This window comes from Hyaena hyaena, unplaced genomic scaffold, assembly GCF_003009895.1.
Source record: "Hyaena hyaena isolate Hyena2069 unplaced genomic scaffold, ASM300989v1 scaffold_638, whole genome shotgun sequence".
NCBI classification, from domain to species: Eukaryota; Metazoa; Chordata; class Mammalia; order Carnivora; family Hyaenidae; genus Hyaena; species Hyaena hyaena.
Window position 1 is genome coordinate 458,875 of NW_024081270.1, and position 21,306 is coordinate 480,180.

At 45.2% G+C, this 21,306-nt stretch overlaps 1 protein-coding gene across 7 annotated transcripts in view; it reads right to left on the bottom strand.

The window, feature by feature from the left end:
* The window catches only part of YAP1 (Yes1 associated transcriptional regulator), a 116,875-nt gene that overhangs the window by 46,622 nt on the left and 48,947 nt on the right, over positions 1-21,306 (bottom strand). For all 7 annotated transcript variants that reach the window (XR_005525354.1, XM_039216539.1, XM_039216540.1 and 4 more), the window contains exon 3: positions 12,612-12,727. Coding sequence is in view for 6 of the 7 variants with exons in the window: in XM_039216539.1 (XP_039072470.1) it covers positions 12,612-12,727 (116 nt within the window). In the remaining variant the exon portion in view is untranslated. The remainder of the gene's footprint in view (positions 1-12,611; positions 12,728-21,306) is intronic.

Sequence of the window (21,306 nt, forward strand, 5' to 3'; positions counted from 1 at the left end):
CTCTCCCAAGGGGGAAGGCCACCTCCTCCTGAGGGCCTCGCCGGCAGGTGACTTCCTCTCCCACAGCACCTGGGATGTGCTGTCTCTGGCAGCAAGAGGACTCCACCACGCTGGTCACCTTGCGATCCATCCCACGTGAGTCCCGTCAGCTGCATGCCTGCCTGTCCACTCCCGTCTCTGCGGGGCTCAGGAGGGCCTTGCACGGCTCCCCTCCATGCACGTCCCCGGCGCACCCTCACCCTGTCTCCTCCCAGCCTCCACTGTTTTTGTCCACTGAAATTCTACTCTGTCCCCAGACTGCATCTCTGGAAAGACTACATACTGTATGCAGTACACCTACATACTGAAATTGCACTTGTTCAGGGGTGCCTGGGGGACTCAGTCGGCTAAGCGTGGTTTCAGTTCAGGTCATGATTTCATGGTTTCGTGGGTTCAAGCCCAGCTTCAGGCTCTGTGCTGAGAGTGCAGTCTGTTTGGGATTCTCCGTCTCCCTCTCTTTCTCTTCCCCTCTGTCACTTGCACTGTCTCTGTCTCTCTCAAAATAAATAAATAAACCTTAAAGAAAAAAAAAAGGAAAGAAAGAAATTGCACTGGTTTTATTTCTTGGATGTTTACTGCGGACTGTTATATATGTGCTCCCTTACATTCTATTTAACTAGAAGCTAGTCAGTAGAATGGGAAGATAGATTATTCGGCCCCAGAACATAGAAAAAGACGTCCATCTCTCTCTCTCTTTTTTTAAATTTTTTTTTAACGTTTTATTTATTTCTAGGAGAGAGAGAGAGAGAGACAGCGTGAGCAGGGGAGGGTCAGAGAGAGAGCGAGTCACAGACTCTGAAACAGGCTCCAGGCTCTGAGCTGGCAGTCAGCACAGAGCCCGACGCGGGGCTCGAACCCACGAACCGCGAGATCATGACCCAAGCGAAAGTCAGACGCTTAACCGAGTAAGCCACCCAGGCGCCCCTCTCTCTCTTTTTTTAAATATATAAGCAGATGTGCTCAATTCTGCAATATGGATCAGAACAAACATGGCAACATCTATTAGAAACTACCACCAGGGCTAGTGTGTGATACTTTGATCTGCAGACTTGGGGTTTTCAAAATCTATGGGAGCTGAAATATATTCACCCCGACTCTTCAGCAGTTCTGTATCCGTATCCAAAGGAGTCTTCCCTAGACATACGTGTCTGAAATGCCTATGATGGATCTTAAAAACCCTCAACAACCCCTGATAAAATCCTGTCCACGCGAGAAAAATTCTTAGGTAGACATACTCAAAAAAACTATCATGTACATGGGGCGCCTGGGTGGCTTAGTCGGTTAGGCGTCCGACTTTCGCTTAGGTCATGATCTCGCGGTTCGTGGGTTCGAGCCCTGCGTCAGGCTCTGTGCTGACTGCCAGCTCAGAGCCTGGAGCCTGTTTCAGTCTGTGACTCCCTCTCTCTCTGACCCTTCCCTGCTCACACTGTCTCTCTCTCTCTCTCTCCTAGAAATAAATAAAACATTTAAAAAAAAATTAAAAAAAAAAAACTATCATGTACAATCATAAAGTATTATTGTCACTAACTTTTAATGTGCCTTCAATAATCTAAATGTGGGGCAAAAATTTATAAATACACTGGGTGAAGAAAATAGTTTACAAAATCAAGTTTTGGTAAAAGAAATAGGACTTCCCTTCTGGTTTCCACTGCGACAGCTTCATTCTCCGGGTGAAAACGGACTTAAAAGCATTTAGCCCTAGGTCACGAGGCTAAGACTTGATCATTTTTGTGCACAGGTTTAGAAGCTAAAAAGATTATAAATATACTGATTAAAATCTGCTTCACAAAAGTAAAGGCAAGAGTGGTGACAAGCCGTTTCTTTTTCTCTTTCAAGTTCGGGTGTGGTCCTAGAGGTGGTCGGAAGATTCTTGGCTCGACCACTAGACCTGCTGCTGAGCCCCAAGCCCAGACTGCTAGTCTGCGCTCTGCCCTACTCACTTGCCAACACCCCACACCTTCACCATCGGGCCCAAGTCGGGAAAAAAACACCTTGAGTTCTTTGTCTTGGTATCCCCACGGCTGAGCATGGCCGTCACACACAACCAAATCTTGCTGAGCTGAAATGATTAAAAACCTATCTGTGGAAAAAATAATTGACTAGTCTTGCTCAAGTCGCAATTTCTCAGATCCTTAGTTTGCGCTTTTCTAAGTCATAGGTTTTTTAAAAGCTGGTACCACTGGGACACCTGAGTGGCTCACCTGGTGAAGCGTCCGACTCCTGATCTCGGCTCAGGTCGTGATCTCACAGTTCACAGGTTCAAGCCCCACATTGGGCTCCGTGCTGCCGGTGTGGAGCCTGCTTGGAACACACTCTCTCCCCCTCACCCTGCCCCTCCCCCACTAGTGCATGCTCTCTCTCTCTCTCTTTGAAAATAAATAAACATTTTAAAAAGTTGGTACCATTTTACAGGATTTTTATATTAAATAAGCTCCCGTATGAACTAATGGATTCCAATCTATCACTTGTACAGGTTTTATCCCAACAGAAAGCAGGAATAATATTAACACAGAAGACCTTAGTAACCCTGTGTGGTCTCAAGTTCACCATTTAGAGCCTCTGTTCTGTGCAGCCCATGAAGCGGCAGCACGAGCACCGCTGACAAACGTGTTAGATAGAAATGGGGAGCCTTCGGTCCAGACCTGCTGGGCCACCGTCTGATTTTAACGCACCCCCAGGCGATGTCCCTCCTGCCACAAATTAAGAACCACTCATCCATAACACAGAAAACTAATAAGGCTCCCGTGTTTTCATTAAACTCTTATAGAACGACCTACCATTAACTCAAACTTCACCAACACAGCAACAGTGCAATTCGTTGGTTAGTTGCTAAAAAAATAAAAAGCCCTTGATGCATAAAAATGCAATTAAGTATGATTTTATTTCTATATTAACACCCTAGAAAGACAGCCTAGTTTAGAGAAAACTGTAAAAGGTTTAGAGGTTCAGACTGACCTACAGTCAATCCTTGATGAGTCCTGTATTAACCTTCTAGCGCTGCGCAAGTTCCTTACTCTGCTCAATGCTTCCTTTCCTTACCCAGAAAAATGGGAGACAAACACTGTCTCCAATAATGTGAGAGTTTTATAAGAAGTACTTGATGTAGGGCAGGGCTTATGGTAGGTACTTCTTAAAAAGTCAATTCCCTACTCTTTCCTGAAATAGTTCTACAATTTTGTTTCAATAATACATTTAATTTACTAAAATTCATGCATAATGCAAAAAGGCAGGTTGATCAGAAAATAAACCTGGGTCTCAAAGTTGAAATGAGAAGCACCTAGGTGGCGGAGTGGTTAAGCATCTGACTCTTCATCTCAGCTCAGGTCACAATCTCAGGGTTATGAGTTCAAGCCACACCCAGTGTGGAGTCTACTTAAAAAAAAAAAAAAAAAAAGAAAGGTTAAAAAAACAACTTTAACCCAATTTAAGTTTTGCCACCTCCTTACCTTACTGACGTTAAAAAACATAAGTATTTTGGAAGACTCTGTTTATTGTTGCAGGATTCTTTTTTATTTCACTGATGCTGCCTATATATGGTAGTCTATGGATATCATTTTTAAAGAATTAGCATTTTAATCTTTCACACAAATACTCCTCTTATGAGTCATAAAATTACTGTGGCAATAGAGTAACCAGAAGTATTTAGAAATCAGTGGGAAAGACAAAAATAATATTCCAACACTTGTCAAGAGAAGAAATAAAACAGGCATTTATTTTTTTCTCAAATGTAAATAATTGAAACTCTTTTTCATCCTCTGTCTACTCCAAAGCTGAGCAGTGTTTCCAAATTCCACAAATAATCACTGAAAACAAAGTTGAACACGGACGCTTCTATCTATATAAGTGCCAATAATACTCACATGCCAACTTTTTTCTTTATATTCTTTAACGATATCCCCTTACTCTACAAGTTAGTCTGTTGGGTAAAATAACAAATTAGGTTCAATATTTACACTAACTTTCAGAATTCAAATGAACTTTACTTTCCCAAATGATTACTTCAAAAACTACTAATAGACTTTTTACAACTAGATCTGTTATTTGTGCCATAAGACCAGGTCAAGGGAACTCAACAGCCCCGAGTTTCCATATATTCTCTGATCACTGCACAAAGAGAACCTCTAACATGAAGCAAAGAAGAAAGAAAGGAATTCCTCTATCTGAAACTGGAGCACTATAAAAACTTCTGATCCTTGAGCTACTGAAAAATGAAGACGCTCTATAGATCTACCTTTCAACTTGATTAGCTGGGATTTCTCCAATAAAGGAATAAAGAAATGGATACTTTAAAAATGCTACAGACTGTATTGGGCAGCACATTCATATACAAACACACACCCCAATTCTAGAATAAGTGACTTCACAGTTTTGCTTCTGTATTTGGGGACCGGAAGATTCCTCCACTGGGTGCTTATTTTTGACTCAGCATAAAGAAAGACGATGTATCAGCCAACATCTATTGTTCCACATACCAAATGTTGATTCTGCCTTGCCCAGGTTAATTCTTAGTTTTAAAATTATTTAGAAAATATTTTAGCTCTCCTCATCAGAGCACGACAGACAGAGGCCGTTAGCTGACTCGACACCAGCGGTACATTCCATTGAGAGCAAAGTCCCAAAGCCACCAAGATAGAGAAATGCCCTGTGTGGTGTGTCACTGGGTCTAACGACACTTCAGAAGGACAAACTAGAAGACAAGGTAACTGCAAGCTACTGTCACTTGCAACCTGATTGGAAGTTCATGCTGAATTCACGGTTTGTTTGTTTGATTTTTTAACGTTTATTTGAGAGAGCACACGTGCTCATGAGCTGGGGAGAGGCAAAGGGAGGGGGAGAGAGAGAATTCCAAGCAGGCTCCGTGCTGTCAGTGCAGAGCCCGACGTGGGGCTCAAACCCATGGACCATGAGATCATGACCAGAGCTGAAATCAAGAGTCAGGCGCTCAACCGAGTCACCCAGGGGTTCCCTGAATTAATTTTTCTTTTTCACAAATATTTTTATCTTCAGAGTTTCCATATATTATTTGCAACTTTTAGTAATATGAACTAGACTCCTTCATATTTTTAAATTAAAAAAATGGTAGTTTCCATATTACTAATCATTTTTCAGGAACTTCATTATCAAATCAATCAAGACACAAACTATGTAAAACAAATCAAGTTTCTGGAGAATTAGTTATATTCGCCCTGGATTATTATACTTTTGATTTTTACTATGCTCTTTTCCTGTGGCCATCTTTTCTTAATTTACCTACATTTCCAGATTGAAAAAAAAAAACAATTTTGGTTTAAATAATGCTATCTGGGATACACGGTCTCTGTCATTCACATCATTCACTGCCGTCTTTAGGCTTTGTCCCTGTTTTATTGTTTGACATATTTTAGTATACTCTCATTCCATATATTGTCACTTGAGATTAACAAATAATTTCCATCTCTTAACTGTCAAGAACTTTCTGAAGAATCAAAAAAAAAATTTAAGTGCTGTAAAGGAAGAAAAACATAATTATATTTAACACTCTACCATCTATACCAGAGAATCTATAAGAACTTAAAAGCCAGAAAATAACACATGACTGGGAAAAGAGCCAATGACCCGTATTTGAGCATAAGAAATTATTTTAAGGGAGTCTGAGTGGCTCAGTCAGTTAAGCATCTGACTTAGCTCAAGTCATGATCTCAAGGTTTGTGGGATTGAGCCCCACGTCGGGTTCTGTGCTGACAGCTCAGAGCCTGCTTGGACTTCTTTCTCTGCCCCTCTCCAACTTGTGCACACACATTTGCGCTCTCTCTCTCTCAAATAAATACACTTAAAAATATATATAAAGAAAATTATTTGAAAGGAAGAGTAGCTACCTGTTACTATAAACTGATTAAAATGTAAAATATCAGATCAGATCACACTTACTTACCTCCTACACACCCAATATATATACTAAGCACTATCTATCTTGAGTAATTTCTAACTATGTACAACCATGTTATATGGAGTGTGTTAATCTTCACAGGAGCTATATTGCAAGTTCAATGTTACCATCATTTCTATTTTTCAGGTAAAGACACCTGTCGCTCCTGCAGCCCGTCCAAGACCGCACAGGCAGTAGGTGACAGAGCCGGGACTCAAACCCACATCCACCAGACCATAACCCTTATTCTCCACCCCTCCGCCGTTCACTCTGAAGGTGAAAAGCAGGATTGCAGGCTGAGGAGCTCGGCTCAGGGAGCAGGAACTTGCGGCTCCTAACGCTGCGGTCAGCTCTGCCACTTGGCTCCAGCCCTGTTTTTTACAGTGAAAACCTTACACCGATTCCCTTTCACAGGCCCTTCTACCTCATCACATCCACTCTCTCCACCTGCCACTTTTCTCGGGAAGCTTCTTTCCTCCCCACAGTTCGGAGGCCCTGACAGAGCGCATAAAGCCGGGGAACAGGCCAGCAGTGCCGTGCACTTCACTCTGCCTGTTTCCCAACAGTGTCCCCCGCTGCAAAGAAGGGGGTCAACACATTCCTCTAACGTGTATCATCTCGGGTGATCAAGAGGGCGTCCTCTCCACTCACCTTGAGCTATTCCCTAGCAGTTCCATGCAGGTTTCCCTAGGAGGGAAATCTCAAAGAGTTTCACTGGTAGATCTGGACATTAGTCAAATGAATGCCTCACTTTAAAACGTAAAAACAATGAATTCCTTAAAATGTACCTATAAAATAAGACATCTGATTTTGTACGGTTACCAAAGGTACATTTTTAGAAAGTAGGGAGGGGCGCCTGGGTGGCTCAGTGGGTTAAGCATCCGACTTCGGCTCAGGTCATGACCTCACGGTTCGTGGGTTCGAGCCCCGCATCGGGCTCTGTGCTGACAGCTCAGAGCCTGGAGCTGCCTCAGATTCTGTCTCTCTCTCTCTTCTACCCCTCCCCTGCTCACACTGTCTTCTCTCTCAAGAATAAACATTAAACATTTAAAAAATTAAAAGTAGGTACCTGGGTTATTGCTTAATTTAAATCAAGGCTTATGATTTTTAAGGTTCTAAACAGTTACCAGCCCTTTAGCATTCAGTTATCTCTGGGTCACCATGCAGTATACTCCTCCTGGACTTTACCACTGCTCTAAGATTCTACAGTCTTGTGGGGTATTATTAACAGGCTACTACTCAATATTTTATATCTTGATACAAATAAAGCTGGTTAAGGAACTGTCACATTGTCTATCACAAAAGTCACTAATGTTCAACAAACTCTCAGTATGTAGACTGATTTTATACAGATCCCAAGCATGCATAAAACACTGTTCACATGCTATAAACTAACACACTTGATAGAATTTCTCAAGGACAATCATCTCAAGTAATGTAGTTCTTTCTTTTTTAAAATTTTTTTAAAAAATTTATTTCTGAGAGAAAGAGAGCACGCGCGCGAGCAAGCAGAGGGTCAGAGAGAGAGGGAGACACAGAATCCAAAGCAGGCTCCAGGCTCCAAGCTAGCTGTCAGCACAGAGCCCAACGTAGGGCTCGAACCCACAAACTGTGAGATCACCACTGAGCCAAAGTCGGATGCTCAACTGACTGAGCCACCCAGGTGCCCCAGTAATGTAATTTTTTTTTAAATACTTTTATTTATTTCTAGGAGAGAGAGAGAGAGAGAGAGAGAGAGACAGCGTGATCAGGGGAGGGTCAGAGAGAGAAGGAGACGCAGACTCTGAAACAGGCTCCAGGCTCTGAGCTGGCAGTCAGCGCAGAGCCCGACGCGGGGCTCGAACCCACGAACCGCGAGATCATGACCTAAGCAAAAGTCGGACGCTTAACCGACTAAGCCATCCAGGCGCCCCAGTAATGTAATTTTTTAAAAGTAATCTCTACACCCAACGTGGGGCTCAAACCCCTGACCCCGAGACCGAGAGTCGCCTGCTTCACTGACTGAGCCCACTGGGCACCCGACATCCCAAGTAATTTAAGAGATGAGGGTTTATACATACGTTCATATAGGTACACGTTATTGCAGATTTTTATGTAAACCACAATAGGAATATTATCTTGAATGATTCCAATCTCCTTTTAGTTTTCCTTTCCTCAGTTTTCAAAATTCTTTTAGCAATTTCACGGCCATTTATATGCCAATTAAGTAGACATAAAGATATAAATTAATCTACTTCATAGAATCTAGTTTAGATGGAGCACCTGGGTGGCTCAATCGGTTAAGCATCTGACTCTCGATTTTGTGTCACATCATGATCTCAGAGTTTGTGAGTCAGGGCCCCAACCCAGGCTCTGTGCTATCGGTGTGGAGCCTGCTCAGGGTTCTCTGTCATCTTCTGTCCTCTTTCTCTCTCAAAAATAAACATTTAAAAATAAAGATGAATCTAGTAAATCACGTCTCTAGAACCCTCTCCAGGTGTACCATTTAACTGGCAAACTCCTGTTTTCTCAATTATGTAGATTAGGAAATTTGGCCAATGACAAACGACAGGTATCCAGTGTAGCAATGGAATCTGTCACTGCTACCTCACATTTTGAAAAAGGACTTATAAAAACAAGAGTAAACCGATCATTCTGCTAAACTGTATTAGGCTGAACTCAAGAAAGAGGATTTCATCAAATCTTGGACTTGGGAGAGAATTTTAAAAGATCAGTCAGTTAGGCAAACCATTAAAAAGTTATGCAGAAAACAGGTCTGGACAGTCTAAAGAAAATGAGAGTTTTAAGGATGTGGGTTTGAATAGAAACAGACCAGAGCACAAAGCTAGACTCCAATATTTAAAGGAGGAGAATTCTTCTTCAAGAACTAACAAGTTCTTGCTTAAATGATCAGTGACAAAAACATAGGTCAAGTTGTACTTAGCACAGCTGAGCAGGACAGTGTTTCAGGAGAAGTGCACTGCCCGCTGTGGACACCCTGCTGGCTCAGGAAGCCCCTCACTGCTCTGCTATAGTCAGCATTCTCGAATGTATCTAAATACCCTCATGATTCTCCTTGTTCACCGGCTCTAGGCTCGAAACTCTCCTAAGAGATGCCCTTGCCAACACAGGGTAGAGGGCCCGGCCAATCTCTCTTGTGTGATCTGAGGGACCGGAGCCCCCTGCAAAGCACAACCACCAAGCACCATGCATGCATCCCGAAAGAGAAAGGGAAGGCCCTCGCTGGAGGCCTGACTGAGGTGACATGAGAGCTGTCATTTCACAGGAACGTGAGGACGTGACTTTCATTCCAAAGCATTTCAACACCATGTATGAGTCCACTATTTATTCTTAAATGTCCACTAAACTGGAAAAAGTGAAAGCCAACCACGGAGTCCATGTGAATCCCGACCGTATACATGCTCTCTACAGCCTCAGCACTCGATGGGACAGTTAGGCCCCATATATATTTGTAACCAAATTCAGAACAATTTTGATTTAAATTTGTGCCATTGTAAGAATTTTCATATACCCCTAACTTAGCATCCTGCTCTCATTCTAAAACTTTCCATGACTCCTTTTCCTTTTCAGGATCAGTTTTTGTCTTTTGAGTTAAAAACAAAAAACAAAAAACACCTTTTTGATTTTATTATATCCGTCTCTCCCTTTTTTTTTTTTTTTAATATTTATTTCTGAGAGACAGAGAGACGGTGTGAGCAGGGGAGGGTCTGAGAGAGAGGGAGACACAGAATCGGAAACAGGCTCCAGGCTCTGAGCTGGCAGTCAGCACAGAGCCCGACGCGGGGCTCGAACCCACGAACCGCGAGATCATGACCTAAGCGAAAGTCGGACGCTTAACCGACTAAGCCACCCAGGCGCCTCCATCTCTTCCTTTCTTAAAGCATCACACTGTGTGACCAGCCCACTGAAGACAATGACCTTCCATGTCCTCTTTTTTTTTATTTTTAATTTATTTTGAGAGACTGAGAGAGTGAGGGAAGGGCAAGAGAGAGAGAAAATCCCACGCAGGCTCCACTCAGCATGGAGCCCGATGTGGGGCTCGAACTCACAAACCGTGAGTTCACGACCTAAGCTGAAATCAAGAGTCAGAAACTTAATTGACTGAGCCACCAGGGCACCCCGATATTCTCTTCTTAAGGAGCAGTGTGTGTACTTTGTGGCGTGCAGAGAGCCCCCCACACCTGCCACCTTCAGGGGAAGAGCTGTCCCGTGAGCGCAGCACACTGACAGGCCCCCTCAGCCCTCCTGGAGGCTTTCCTCCCTCACTGACCCTAACCCTGGTCCACATGTAGATTAAGAGGATGGGCTCTGGGGATCTGTTAGCAACGACTGAATCCTGGCTTCTACCACTGACCAACTGCATGATCTGGGGACAGTTATGCAAGTTTCCTCATCCAGGAAGGGAGTCTAGGAACAGTAGCTAACTTCAGTGGCCACTGTACGAAAGGTGCAAAAAGGACCCGGAACACTTCATACAGCTTACCACCATTCTCTCCTCTCCCCTGACACATGCCCACGTCGGGGGGGCAGGGCTTGTCCCGTTTCAGGCCAGCTCTGTTCCCTCCCCCCACTCCTAGCCTGGCACACCAGACGCCACTCAGCTCAAACGGTCCCCGTCAGAGTCACTCTGTCCACGGACCACAGCTGCAGGCAAGCGTGCCGGCGGGTTTACGTGCAGTGTACGAAACATCCGATACAACCAAAACACAGAGCTACAAAAATAAACACAAGTATTCTAATATCCTCTAAAGCCAATCTGATATGTACTTTTGAATTTAAACACAAATTTGAATACAAATTCTCCCTAATTCCTCGGGCCATTAACAGAAAATTTAATAGGAAAAAATAAACCCAAGTTCTAAAAGAATCACAATCAACCTTGTTAGATGCCAAATGCCTAAATCTTCCAAAATAAACTTTAAATTAACGATGTATTTATTACTAGCTTCCTGGGGATAGTTTTAGATGGAGCATGACAAAATGAATAGTGTGAATCATCTTCTTTGGACTATAAATACAAGGCAGCTTTCACAACCTTTATTTGGAAATTTAATAAAAATGAACTAGATGTCAAGTAAAAATATTAGTCAAATACTTGCATAATATCTGGCCTTGCAACTTTTAAGTTAAATATCACACATAAGTAAGTTTCTGCAAAATAAGTTAATGTATTCATATTATAACAAGATAAAATGGAAGATTAACGGAATGAATCTTTTTTCAAAAGTTTATATGGAGAAAGTTTATGACAAGAAAAGCTTCATCATGAATCTTTCCTCCTGTTTTCAGCATGTAACTCCAGAATTCAAATGTCCCGCCCATCAAGGGCAAGGACAGAGCAGAGACCCCACAAACCGGCCTCGCCTCCCGGGGCAGAGGGATGGTTCCAATCCTGGGCTCTCCTAGACCCAGAGCCAGTCTGTGGCCTGTCGTCCCCACAGGCCAGCAGTTCTTTTCAAAGCCTGCTGCCGAAGACAGTCTACACTGCAGCCACCCACATGGGCCGGTCAGTACGCCGCGTAAGCAAGATGAATGGGCTGTGACAGACACGTGATCCATCACAGCCGCTGTCTTCTGTGCTCTGACCCGGGGCCAAAAGCAGAAACGCAGCCCGAAGGCCCCAATCCCAGATGCCAGCATGGAGCTGCATCTTCCTGGGGCACCCCTGTCCCTTCGGCAGGAAGAGGCCCAAGGGGATAGCTATGGCCTGGGGCCCATACAACAGAGGTACCTGACCGACTAAGAGGTCACTAAACCCTTAGTCAGTACCTATTCTGCAACAGAAATGTAAATAAAAGCTGTATATGTATTGTTTTATTTCCTTGAAGCTCTCCCCATCTCTACCCTCTCCAGCAATGTGCAGTGGAGCCCTCCACTACATAGATGAGAAAAACAGCACATTTCAATACCCTACCAAATAAGAAAAAAGATCCATCATGAGGTCCCTCGTCAGTGAAAAGGGTAGAAGCGTGTTCAGTAACACATACTAGTGTGGTTTATACGCTGCAACCTTGCAGATACTTTTAAGGTAGAACAAATACACTTATTAAAAGGTAGTTAAGAACACTATGGTTTCTTCCCATGCAAACCACGAAGGGAAGAAAGAAACCTCCAACTTTAACACCTCACAAAGAAGGCAGTGGGGTCAAAATCAGGTCAAACACAAGCATGTCAAAATTAACCAAACTGGGAATTGGAGACACTGACTTCAGAACTGAAACTGTAAGAACAGTGCCTTTCGGTTGCCAGCCCTTCTGTATATTAATGACTGAAAGAGACTCGGGTAAAACATGCCATTTTTTAATGGTAAACGAAGTAAACGATGTCTCCCATAAAAGCCCAGGTAGAAACAGGGCGCCTGGGGGCTCAATCATTTAAGGACTTCGACTCAGATCAGGATCTTGCGATTCGAGTTTGACCCCTGCACTGGGCTCTGTGCTGACAGCTCAGAGACTGAAGCCTGATTCGGATTCCCTCTCTCTCTGCCCCTCCCATCCTCCTCAAAACTAAATAAACCTGTAAGCAAACAAACCAACAAACCAACAGGTAGAAATGAACAGTCACCCATGCTCCAGTCTCCTTACAAGAATAATGACCATGTTGCACGGAAGGTGCTAGCGGTGCACAAGTGCTTCTGCCACGTGCTCTAGGACAGCGCGTCACTCACCCGAGGCCGAGTTCATCATGCTCTGCTGCACCGGTGGGCTGGTGGGCGCCGTGACGCTCATCTGGGAGAGCATGGCCTTCCTGGGGTCCTGCCATGTTGTTGTCTGATCAATGTGACTGTGATGAAACAAACCACTACATTAGACAACAAGCACCAGGCCCTCAAAGCAACAACCCCACTTCCCAAAGCAGAGTAGGTCTATTATGTTTGCCCAGGGAAGGGCTCTCTCGCGGTCACTGCCGTCACTTCCTCCTGTGAACCTTCCTCGGCCTAGTGCCCGCTGCACTTTCACCTCCCACATCCTTCAGGAACAAGATATGAAAACCACGCCTGGAATTTAAGGGAAGGGACACCATTTTCACCTAGGAAACTATTATTACCTGCTTCTAATTTAAACATAAAAGGTGATTTGTAAATTAATCACCTGTGATGGTAGTCATATGACGAGAACCCAATATTCACAAGAGAATCACCCACTTTTTCTTTGGGAGCTAAGAATGCCAATTAACATATACTTTTAGACTTAAAGTCCTTTAGATAAAAACATAAGAGAGATGAAAAAGACTTATTATAAATATATATTCCAAAGCCAAAACAGAAGTGAAACTTGATCTATAAGTTTTGCTGTCTCGTGACTATCAAAAAGGCCTTTGTTAGTTGCTAAACAAAACATTTAAATGCTTCCTGCATACTGTTAACCTACTGCAAAATATCTTCTTACACACGCACATGGATTTTTTCATCTGTAAAACTAAGGGTGCAAAGGGTTGAAGATTCTGTGAACTACAACACTCGAAGGCATCTAGCATAGTTATCTGGCATATGACCGTTTGAGTCTTCTTCCAGCAAAGTTTGTTTCTTTGAAACAGAAACAGAAACACTATGTATGTGAGACTACCTAAGAAATTATGCTTAAGAAATAGCCAGAGAAGGGGGGCGCCCGGGTGGCTTAGTCGGTTAAGCGTCCGACTTTCGCTCAGGTCATGATCTCGCCGTTCGTGGGTTCGAGCCCTGCGTCGGGCTCTGTGCTGACAGCTCGGAGCCTGGAGCCTGTTTCAGAGTCTGTCACTCCCTCTCTCTCTCTCTAACCCTCCCCTGCTCACGCTGTCTCTCTCTCCTAGAAATAAATAAAACATTAAAAAAAATAAAAAAAAAAAAAAAAAAATAGCCAGAGAAGCATTCAAACATGTATGCAAAGTTCACTCTGTATAATTTATAAAAGCAAAAACTGGAAAGCCAGCCAAAAGTGAATGAAAGGGACTGGCGAACTAAATATTGTATCATACGGTAGACTACCGCACAGCTACTGAGACTATTTTAGAAGAATATTTAATAATATGGAAAATGCCTGTGATGCTGCTTTTTAAAGGAGGTTGTAAAACAGTATGTACAGTGTGAGGCAAATTATTTAAATGTGCTGAAAACATGGGAAGAACGGGCATCACCAAGTTTTCACTGTTTATTTCTAGGTCGCAAAATTACAGAACTTTGCTTTGCTAGGTTTTCTTACCATCAATTGTATACAAACGGTATTTTTGAATGGGAGATGGCCAAAAATAAGGGCTATTTTTATTTATTTATTTTCTATGTTTATATTTATTTTATTTTTTTTAGGATTTTTTGAGTTTTATTTTTTTATTTTATTTTTTACAAATAGTTTATTGTCAAATTAGTTTCCATATAACACCCAGTGCTCATCCCCACAAGTGCCCTCCTCCATCCCCATCCCTCCTCCCCCCCACATCCATCAGTCCTCAGTTTTTGTCAGCATTCAAGAGTCTCTCATGGTTTGCCTCCCTCCCTTTCCCCCACCATTTCCCCCCTTCTTCTCCTCCTTGTTCCTCCGTCAAGTTCCTCCTAATCCTCCTATACGTGCACACATGATATTTGTCCTTCTCTGCCTGACTTATTTCACTCAGCATAACACCCTCAAGGTCCATCCATGTTGCTACACATGGCCAGATTTCCATGGTATAGATAAACCACATCTTCTTGCTCCATTCGTCCGTTGATGGACACTTAGGCCCTTTCCATGTTTTAGCTATTGTGGAGAGTGCTGCTGTGAACATTAGGGTACATGTGCCCCTATGCATCAGCACCCCTGTATCCCTTGGGTAAATTCCCAGCAGTGCTATTGCTGGGTCATGGGGGAGTTCTGTTGTTAGTTTCCTGAGGAACCTCCACACTGTTTTCCAGAGGGGCTGTACCAGTTTACATTCCCACCAACAGTGCAGGAGGGTGTAAGGGCTATTTTTAAAAAGTGCCTCCCCTCAATCACTTTTTGTGGCTATTTAAATTCTGTATCTGAGCGGTCTCTTCTTGAATCACCTCGTGATGAAGAGCCACGTCAACGGTAAGGTAGTGACAGGTGGCCATTAACTTTTCTGGAATGGAGCTAGAACATATCTCCTCAATAACGTGATCTTACTGACAAGACAGAAAAACAGGATCGTTACACTTTGGCTAGAACGGACCTTAAATATCACCTGGTGGTAATGGGAGAATTACTTCTGCTCCCAGTAAGAAGGGGACGAAGGACGTGGAGTCTGCACACTTTGGAGTCATGGCGGCACCTGTCACGTGGAGGCCACCGCGGACCCACCATAAACACTGAGGGAGTATTTACTTGTGTGGTGGATCACACAACGCTCCAACCCTAACTTACCAGCACACCTTTTCTCCTGCACTTCTAGGCTGTTCAGCCGCAGCACCACCATTTGCTCAGGTGCAGAAGTACAGGCACAGCCTGGTGTCCATCTTGTCAGACGAGCACCCCAGTCTGTAAGACCGAGTCCTTAGCAGACCCAGTAAGAGCTTATTCCTCCTCCTTTCCAAGCCCCCATATGAGCCACTAAACAAATTAAACCACAAACTCACGAACTGTCTAGATGTTCAGTGCTTCTCACACTTCTAGATATCACACATGGTAACACACGTAGACATACTGGAAAGGAGCTTAAAATCCACAAGAACAAAATTTAGAGAAATGTTTCTCACCACCTGTTTAATGTTAGGAAAGCAGGAAAGGAAACAGCCAAATGATTACTACTGGCTTTTAAATTTCCAAGTACGTGCCACTGTGTGCTCCCGGTCTCTGGGCTTCCTGAGCCCCTCCACTCGCGAGGGTAAAGGAGAGGTGAGGGCACACGAGAAGGAGGTTCAGGATGCAACTGCTCCAAGTTTTGCAAATACTCCGCTCTCTCAAAATAAATCAATAAAAACCCATCTACATCTCTTTAAGAAATAAAGACGTCACTGTCTAAATTGTCTGACAAAAAAAGGATGTAATCTTTTAGATGCCAAAGTGTAAAATAAAATTAACTTCAGAATTTGTCTTCCCTTAGTCTGTGAGATTAAATCATGAAAAACGCGGTTTTATCCTAATATGTCAATTTGAAACAACGTACTCAAAAAATCCAGGCTTCCTCTTGATCAGGAGGGTAAGAACCCTTACAAGAACATTCACGCCACCCAGAAGCACCCTCACCAGCCCCAAGCCCACGGTGTGCAGGCCTCCGGCCCCTCCAGGCACGCGCACAGCACCTCCGGCCCCGCCCCTGGTCCCCGCGCTAGCGCCGTGTTCGCAGGCCCTCCCTGTCCACGTCGCCTGAAATCTGCCCCATCTAAACCCAATCTGCTCTCTCATCTTTGCTCTATCTTTTCCTGATAATCTGACATATTTTACTTATTTCGTTTGCTTGTCTCCTCCAACGAACAAAAGCTCCAGGAAAATAGGGGCTTTTGTTTATTTTATCAACTACAATTATCTTTAATGATTACAAAAGTGTCTGATAGATATTTGTCAATGAATTAATGAAAAGAAAGCCCTTTTCTCTTTTGCCCGAAGAACATCAAACTTTCTCTCGAAGTCACCACCCCTTTTCCAGAAAAGGAACCAGTCAGGATGAGAGGCCCACGAGAAGCAGCGACGAGGAGGGACGGGCCACGCTGGTGGCGTGAGTCGGGCACGGCAGACGGGAGTAAGGCGGCGGAGTGAGCTGTGTGCAGGGAGGGCTCAGGGCTGCGACCAGAGGCGGAGGAGGTTTTGCTGTTTCCAAGAGGAAGACACACAAGTTTAAATGTGAAGAGAGAGAGCTGAGCTGAAGATGTGCCGAGGGACCGCTGAACCAGGCGGGGAGGAAGGGACTGTGGACACGGCTGCCACTGACCAGCAGGCGGGGTGGCGAAGGACGCGCGCCTGGCTGGTCGGGGCGGGAGGGCTGCAAGTCTCTTCATTAAGACACAGGAAGATGACGCACGAGGCTGGGACCACTGGCGCCCTCACCAAGCACACAGAAGACTCTGGGACTCGCACTAGGTCACACACTCCGTACACAAGAGGACTGCGCATGGCACCCCGGAATTCTGAAACAATTTGGGTACCAAATATATGAAAAGGACAACGCCCAAAAATGTTAGTTCTGTGTCATACCTACTGAATAACAAAAATACTGCATAAATGCTAAAAGGATGGAATAAAACAGTATTTGTTACCATTGGGATGGAAGCTTCTTGAAGGCGCACCTGGCGGAGTGCGTGGCCCCAGCAGGGCCCGATGGAGCGCACCTCACCGCCGTGTGAGTGACTTCAGGATACGGGTGAAGCCCCCACATGAATGCCAGTGTGAACGAGGGGGAAAGAACTGTCACTCAAACTACACTGATTCCAAAAAATGTCAAATTATAAATAACAATCAAAATACATAAACCAAGGAGATAAAATCAAGGAAAACTCCGAAAACAGTATTTTCAGACTTTAAAAATATGCACGGTTATTCATGGCATAGAAACAAAGATTCAGTTTATTATGTTCCTAAGAACAGTCTGGATGCTGAACTTACTACAGGAAACAAGTGTGAAATCTCAGAGCCCCTTCAAAATATGTAAATAAACCTCTGCTATTATTGTGGGAAAAAGCGACTGGATTTATGACCAACCAAGATAAATCCCATGATCTCACTCTGGAGCAGCGAAAGCTGGCAGACAATGAACCTGTCAGCGCTGGGACTGATGAGACCGAAGCGGCTGTACTTGACAGAGGTCCACGCCCAACAGTGGTCTCTACCGCATACACAGTGGCTTGCTGGCCTTGCTTTACACAGCGCAGCCCGGTCTCACATACCGGATGACTCAACAAAATGTATACAGAACCAAAAAGGGCAGAAATACTGAAGTAAATACACCGTTAGAAAACGCACATCCTCACAGTCTCACAAGTTCATCGCAGCCACAGTTATTTTCAAATATTTATGGAGCTCAGAGCGCCTGGGTGGCTCAAATGGTTAAGTGTCTGACTCTTGGTTTCTGCTCAGGTCATGATCTTGCAGCTCGTGGGATCGAGCCCCACATCGGGCTCTGTGCTGACAGCACAGAACCTGTTTGGGATTCTCTCTCTCTCTCTCTCTCAAAATAAACTTAAAAAAAAAAAGATCTGTGAGGAGCTTTATATTTATACTCTCCTGTACAGTGTACATCTTAGGAAGCTGAAGCCTGGGCCTTGAACATGCAGGGACCCTGCCCTTATAAGGACTAACAGCATCGTCGCATCTCCCAACCGCTGGGGAAGCCGCAAGAACCCAGCCCTGGCCTCCCAGGACCGCGTTGGGCAGTGAGGCTGAGAACGTGCCACGCGTTAGACTCTCTAAGAGAGGGTGGAAAAACACTAACAACAACAACAAAGATGACGACCTACAGATTATTAAGTTTAAGAGGTCTGTCCAAAGGCAGATGACCAATGTGTAACAGACCCGGGCCGTCCTCAGAACTGGTGCGAAGTCTCCACTCTACTCTCGAGGCTTCCTCTTATGAGGTGAAAGCATCTGGGCTGTCGTTTAGATGCCCCAAGACTAAGCTCGCCATCACCACCTCCCTCCTCCGGCCCTCGCAGAAATTAAGCACAAGGAGGCAGAAATCTCTGCAACAACACCTGGCACTGAAAACCAGGATCACATTCCTCTGAATCTCTCCTGCTCACATACAAAGGGACTGTGGTAGTGGAGAGCAGTCCCCAGGGTTTGAGAGGACGGGACGAGTGGCACACGAACCCGACTTCTCCCAGATCCCTGGGTACCAGGGGAGTGGGGAGGAGAAACCCTCCGTAAGGTTCGGAATGTCCCAAGGCCCACAGGAGCGCCCGGCGGCCTCAGGCAGAGGAGCAGCGACTCAGGTGGGGAGTCCGAGCCCCACACTAGGTGTGGAGATTACTTACAAAACCTGAAATCGGAGGGGAGGAGAGGGGAGTCCCACAGATACCGCCCCACACACGTTAGATACCGTGCTGGCTCCCCACAGAAGCCGCGGGATGTGCGTGCAAAGCTGCCAACCTCTGCTGACTTCTCTCAGGACAATGTGGCTCTTCCGTGGAGACAGTGACTGCAGTGACTGGGACAGCAGAGACAGAAGAGACACAGACGGAGGAGACGGCAGAGACGGGGAGAGAAGAGACAGAAGAGACAGAGACGGCAGGGACACAGACGGAGGAGACGGCAGAGACAGGGACGGAGGAGACGGCAGAGACCGGGGACGGCAGGGACACAGACGGAGGAGACGGCAAGGGGCGGCAGGGGCGGCAGGGGCCGGGGCGGCAGGGGCGGCAGGGGCGGCAGGGGCCGGGGCGGCCGGGGCGGCCGGGGCGGCAGGGGCGGGGCTTCCCTGCCGAGGACACAACCTGCTCCACGCGCTCCTGTCCGCCTCCCAGAGCAGCGCTTGCTCAGCAAACAGGACAGGAGGGCCGGCCTCAGTCCCCCTCCTGCCTCCGCGCCCTCTGCCTTCTGGCTCAGTGCCCTCCCCCCTCATCTGACTGGCCTCTGAGTAGAAGAGGGTCTTCTAAATGCTACACGGCCCCTCTGGCCCAACAGTTTCTTCAAGGAATGGAATTAAAAGAGAGTCGGGACTCCGGGGTGGCTCAGGTGACTGAGCATCAACTCTAGGTTCCGGCTCAGGTCACGACGACCCGGTTCATGGGATCGAGTCCCACGTGGGGCTCCGGGCTGACAGCGCAGAGCCTCTCTCCTCCTCTCTGTCCCTCCCCCACCCATACCCTCCCTCTCAGAATAAATAAAACTTTAAACGAGAGAAACTCAGAATCCTTTTAATATTTTCGAATTTTTATTTATTCATGCTTGAGAGAGACAAAGCACGAGTGGGGTAAGGGCAGAGAGAGAGGGAGACACAGAATCCGAGGCCGACTCCAGGCTCCAGGATGTCAGCACAGAGCCCAACATGGGGCTCAAACCCATGAGCCCCAAGATCACATCCTGAGCCAAAGTCAGACATTTAACCAACTGAGCCACCCATGTGTCCCTCAGAATCCTTTTATTTTTTATTTTTATTAATGTTTGCTTATTTTTGAGAGAGACAGAGACAGACTGCAAGAGGCAGAGGGGCAGACAGAGAGAGAGGGAAAGAATCAGAAGCAGACTCCAGGCTCTGAGCCGTCAGCACAGAGCCCGACACAGGGCTCGAACTCACAAACTGCAAGATCATGACCTGAACTGAAGTCAAATGCTTAACCAACTGAGCCACGCAGGCGCCCCCAGAATCCTTTTAAATGCTTTCTTTTCATGGGCCTCCTTTGGCTCAGTCCGTTAAGTGACTGACTCTTGGTTCTGGCTCATATCACAGTCTCTCGGCTCATGAGTTTGAGCCCCAAATCCGGCTCTGTGCTGACTCTGCCTGGGATTCTCCCTCTCTCCCCCTGATGGCTCACGCTCTCTCTCTCTCAAAATAAATAAATACAAACTTAAAAACTATTCCTTTACATTGGTGGTTTGTACTCTAAAAAACAATGCTGGTTTTGTTTTCCCTGCTTTGTTTCTTACTTGGGAAACAAGATTTCTGGCGCAGGGATAACGAAATGCATACATGCCAACACACGCAGCTTCGCCATCTAGGCACGGTCTCCGGTTATATGGTAGTGTCTGGGTGCCAATAAAAGTGCTGGTGTCAAGGACTCCTGTTAAATCGTCCTCAGAATCTACCAAAAGTAACTTTTCCTACTGTTTACCTCAACACGCACTGTCATATTGGCATAAGAACACACATGTATTCTACGACAGCAGTGAGCCACAGAACGGCTTAGACAACACAGATTTCTCTAAAAACCCCTTATGCAAACCAAGTGTTAGCCTCATATAATCCGCAGCCATCTAAGCCCAAGGGGAACCTCTCATTCTTTTGAAACAAATATGTACATTTCCTGAACTGCTTACTTCAGGTCACCTTTTCCCCAACTGGCCTATAAAACACCTAACTTCGACTTACTTTTTCAAAGACCCAAATCCTTCCTTTTAGAAACCTCTCTCTGGGAAAAAGTTAAGACAGACATGGATTTGGGGCACCTGGGTGGCTCAGTCGGTTAAGCGTCCGACTTCGACTCAGGTCATGATCTCATAGTTCGTGGGTTCGAGCCCCATCGGGCTCTGTGTTAACAGCTCAGAGCCTACAGCCTGCTTCGGATTCTATCTCCCTCTCTCTCTGCCCCTCTCCTGCTTACGCTCTATCTCTCTGTCTCTCAAAAAAAAAAAATAAATAAAAAAAAAAAAAAAAAAAAAAAAAAAGACAGACATGGATTCAAATCCCAGGTCTGACGATGATAATCTGGGTTGTACAGGCAGATTCCCCCCCCCTTTTTTTTATGTTTATTCATTTATTTTGAGAGAGAGAGAGAGAGAGAGCGCGAGCAAGGGTAGGGACAG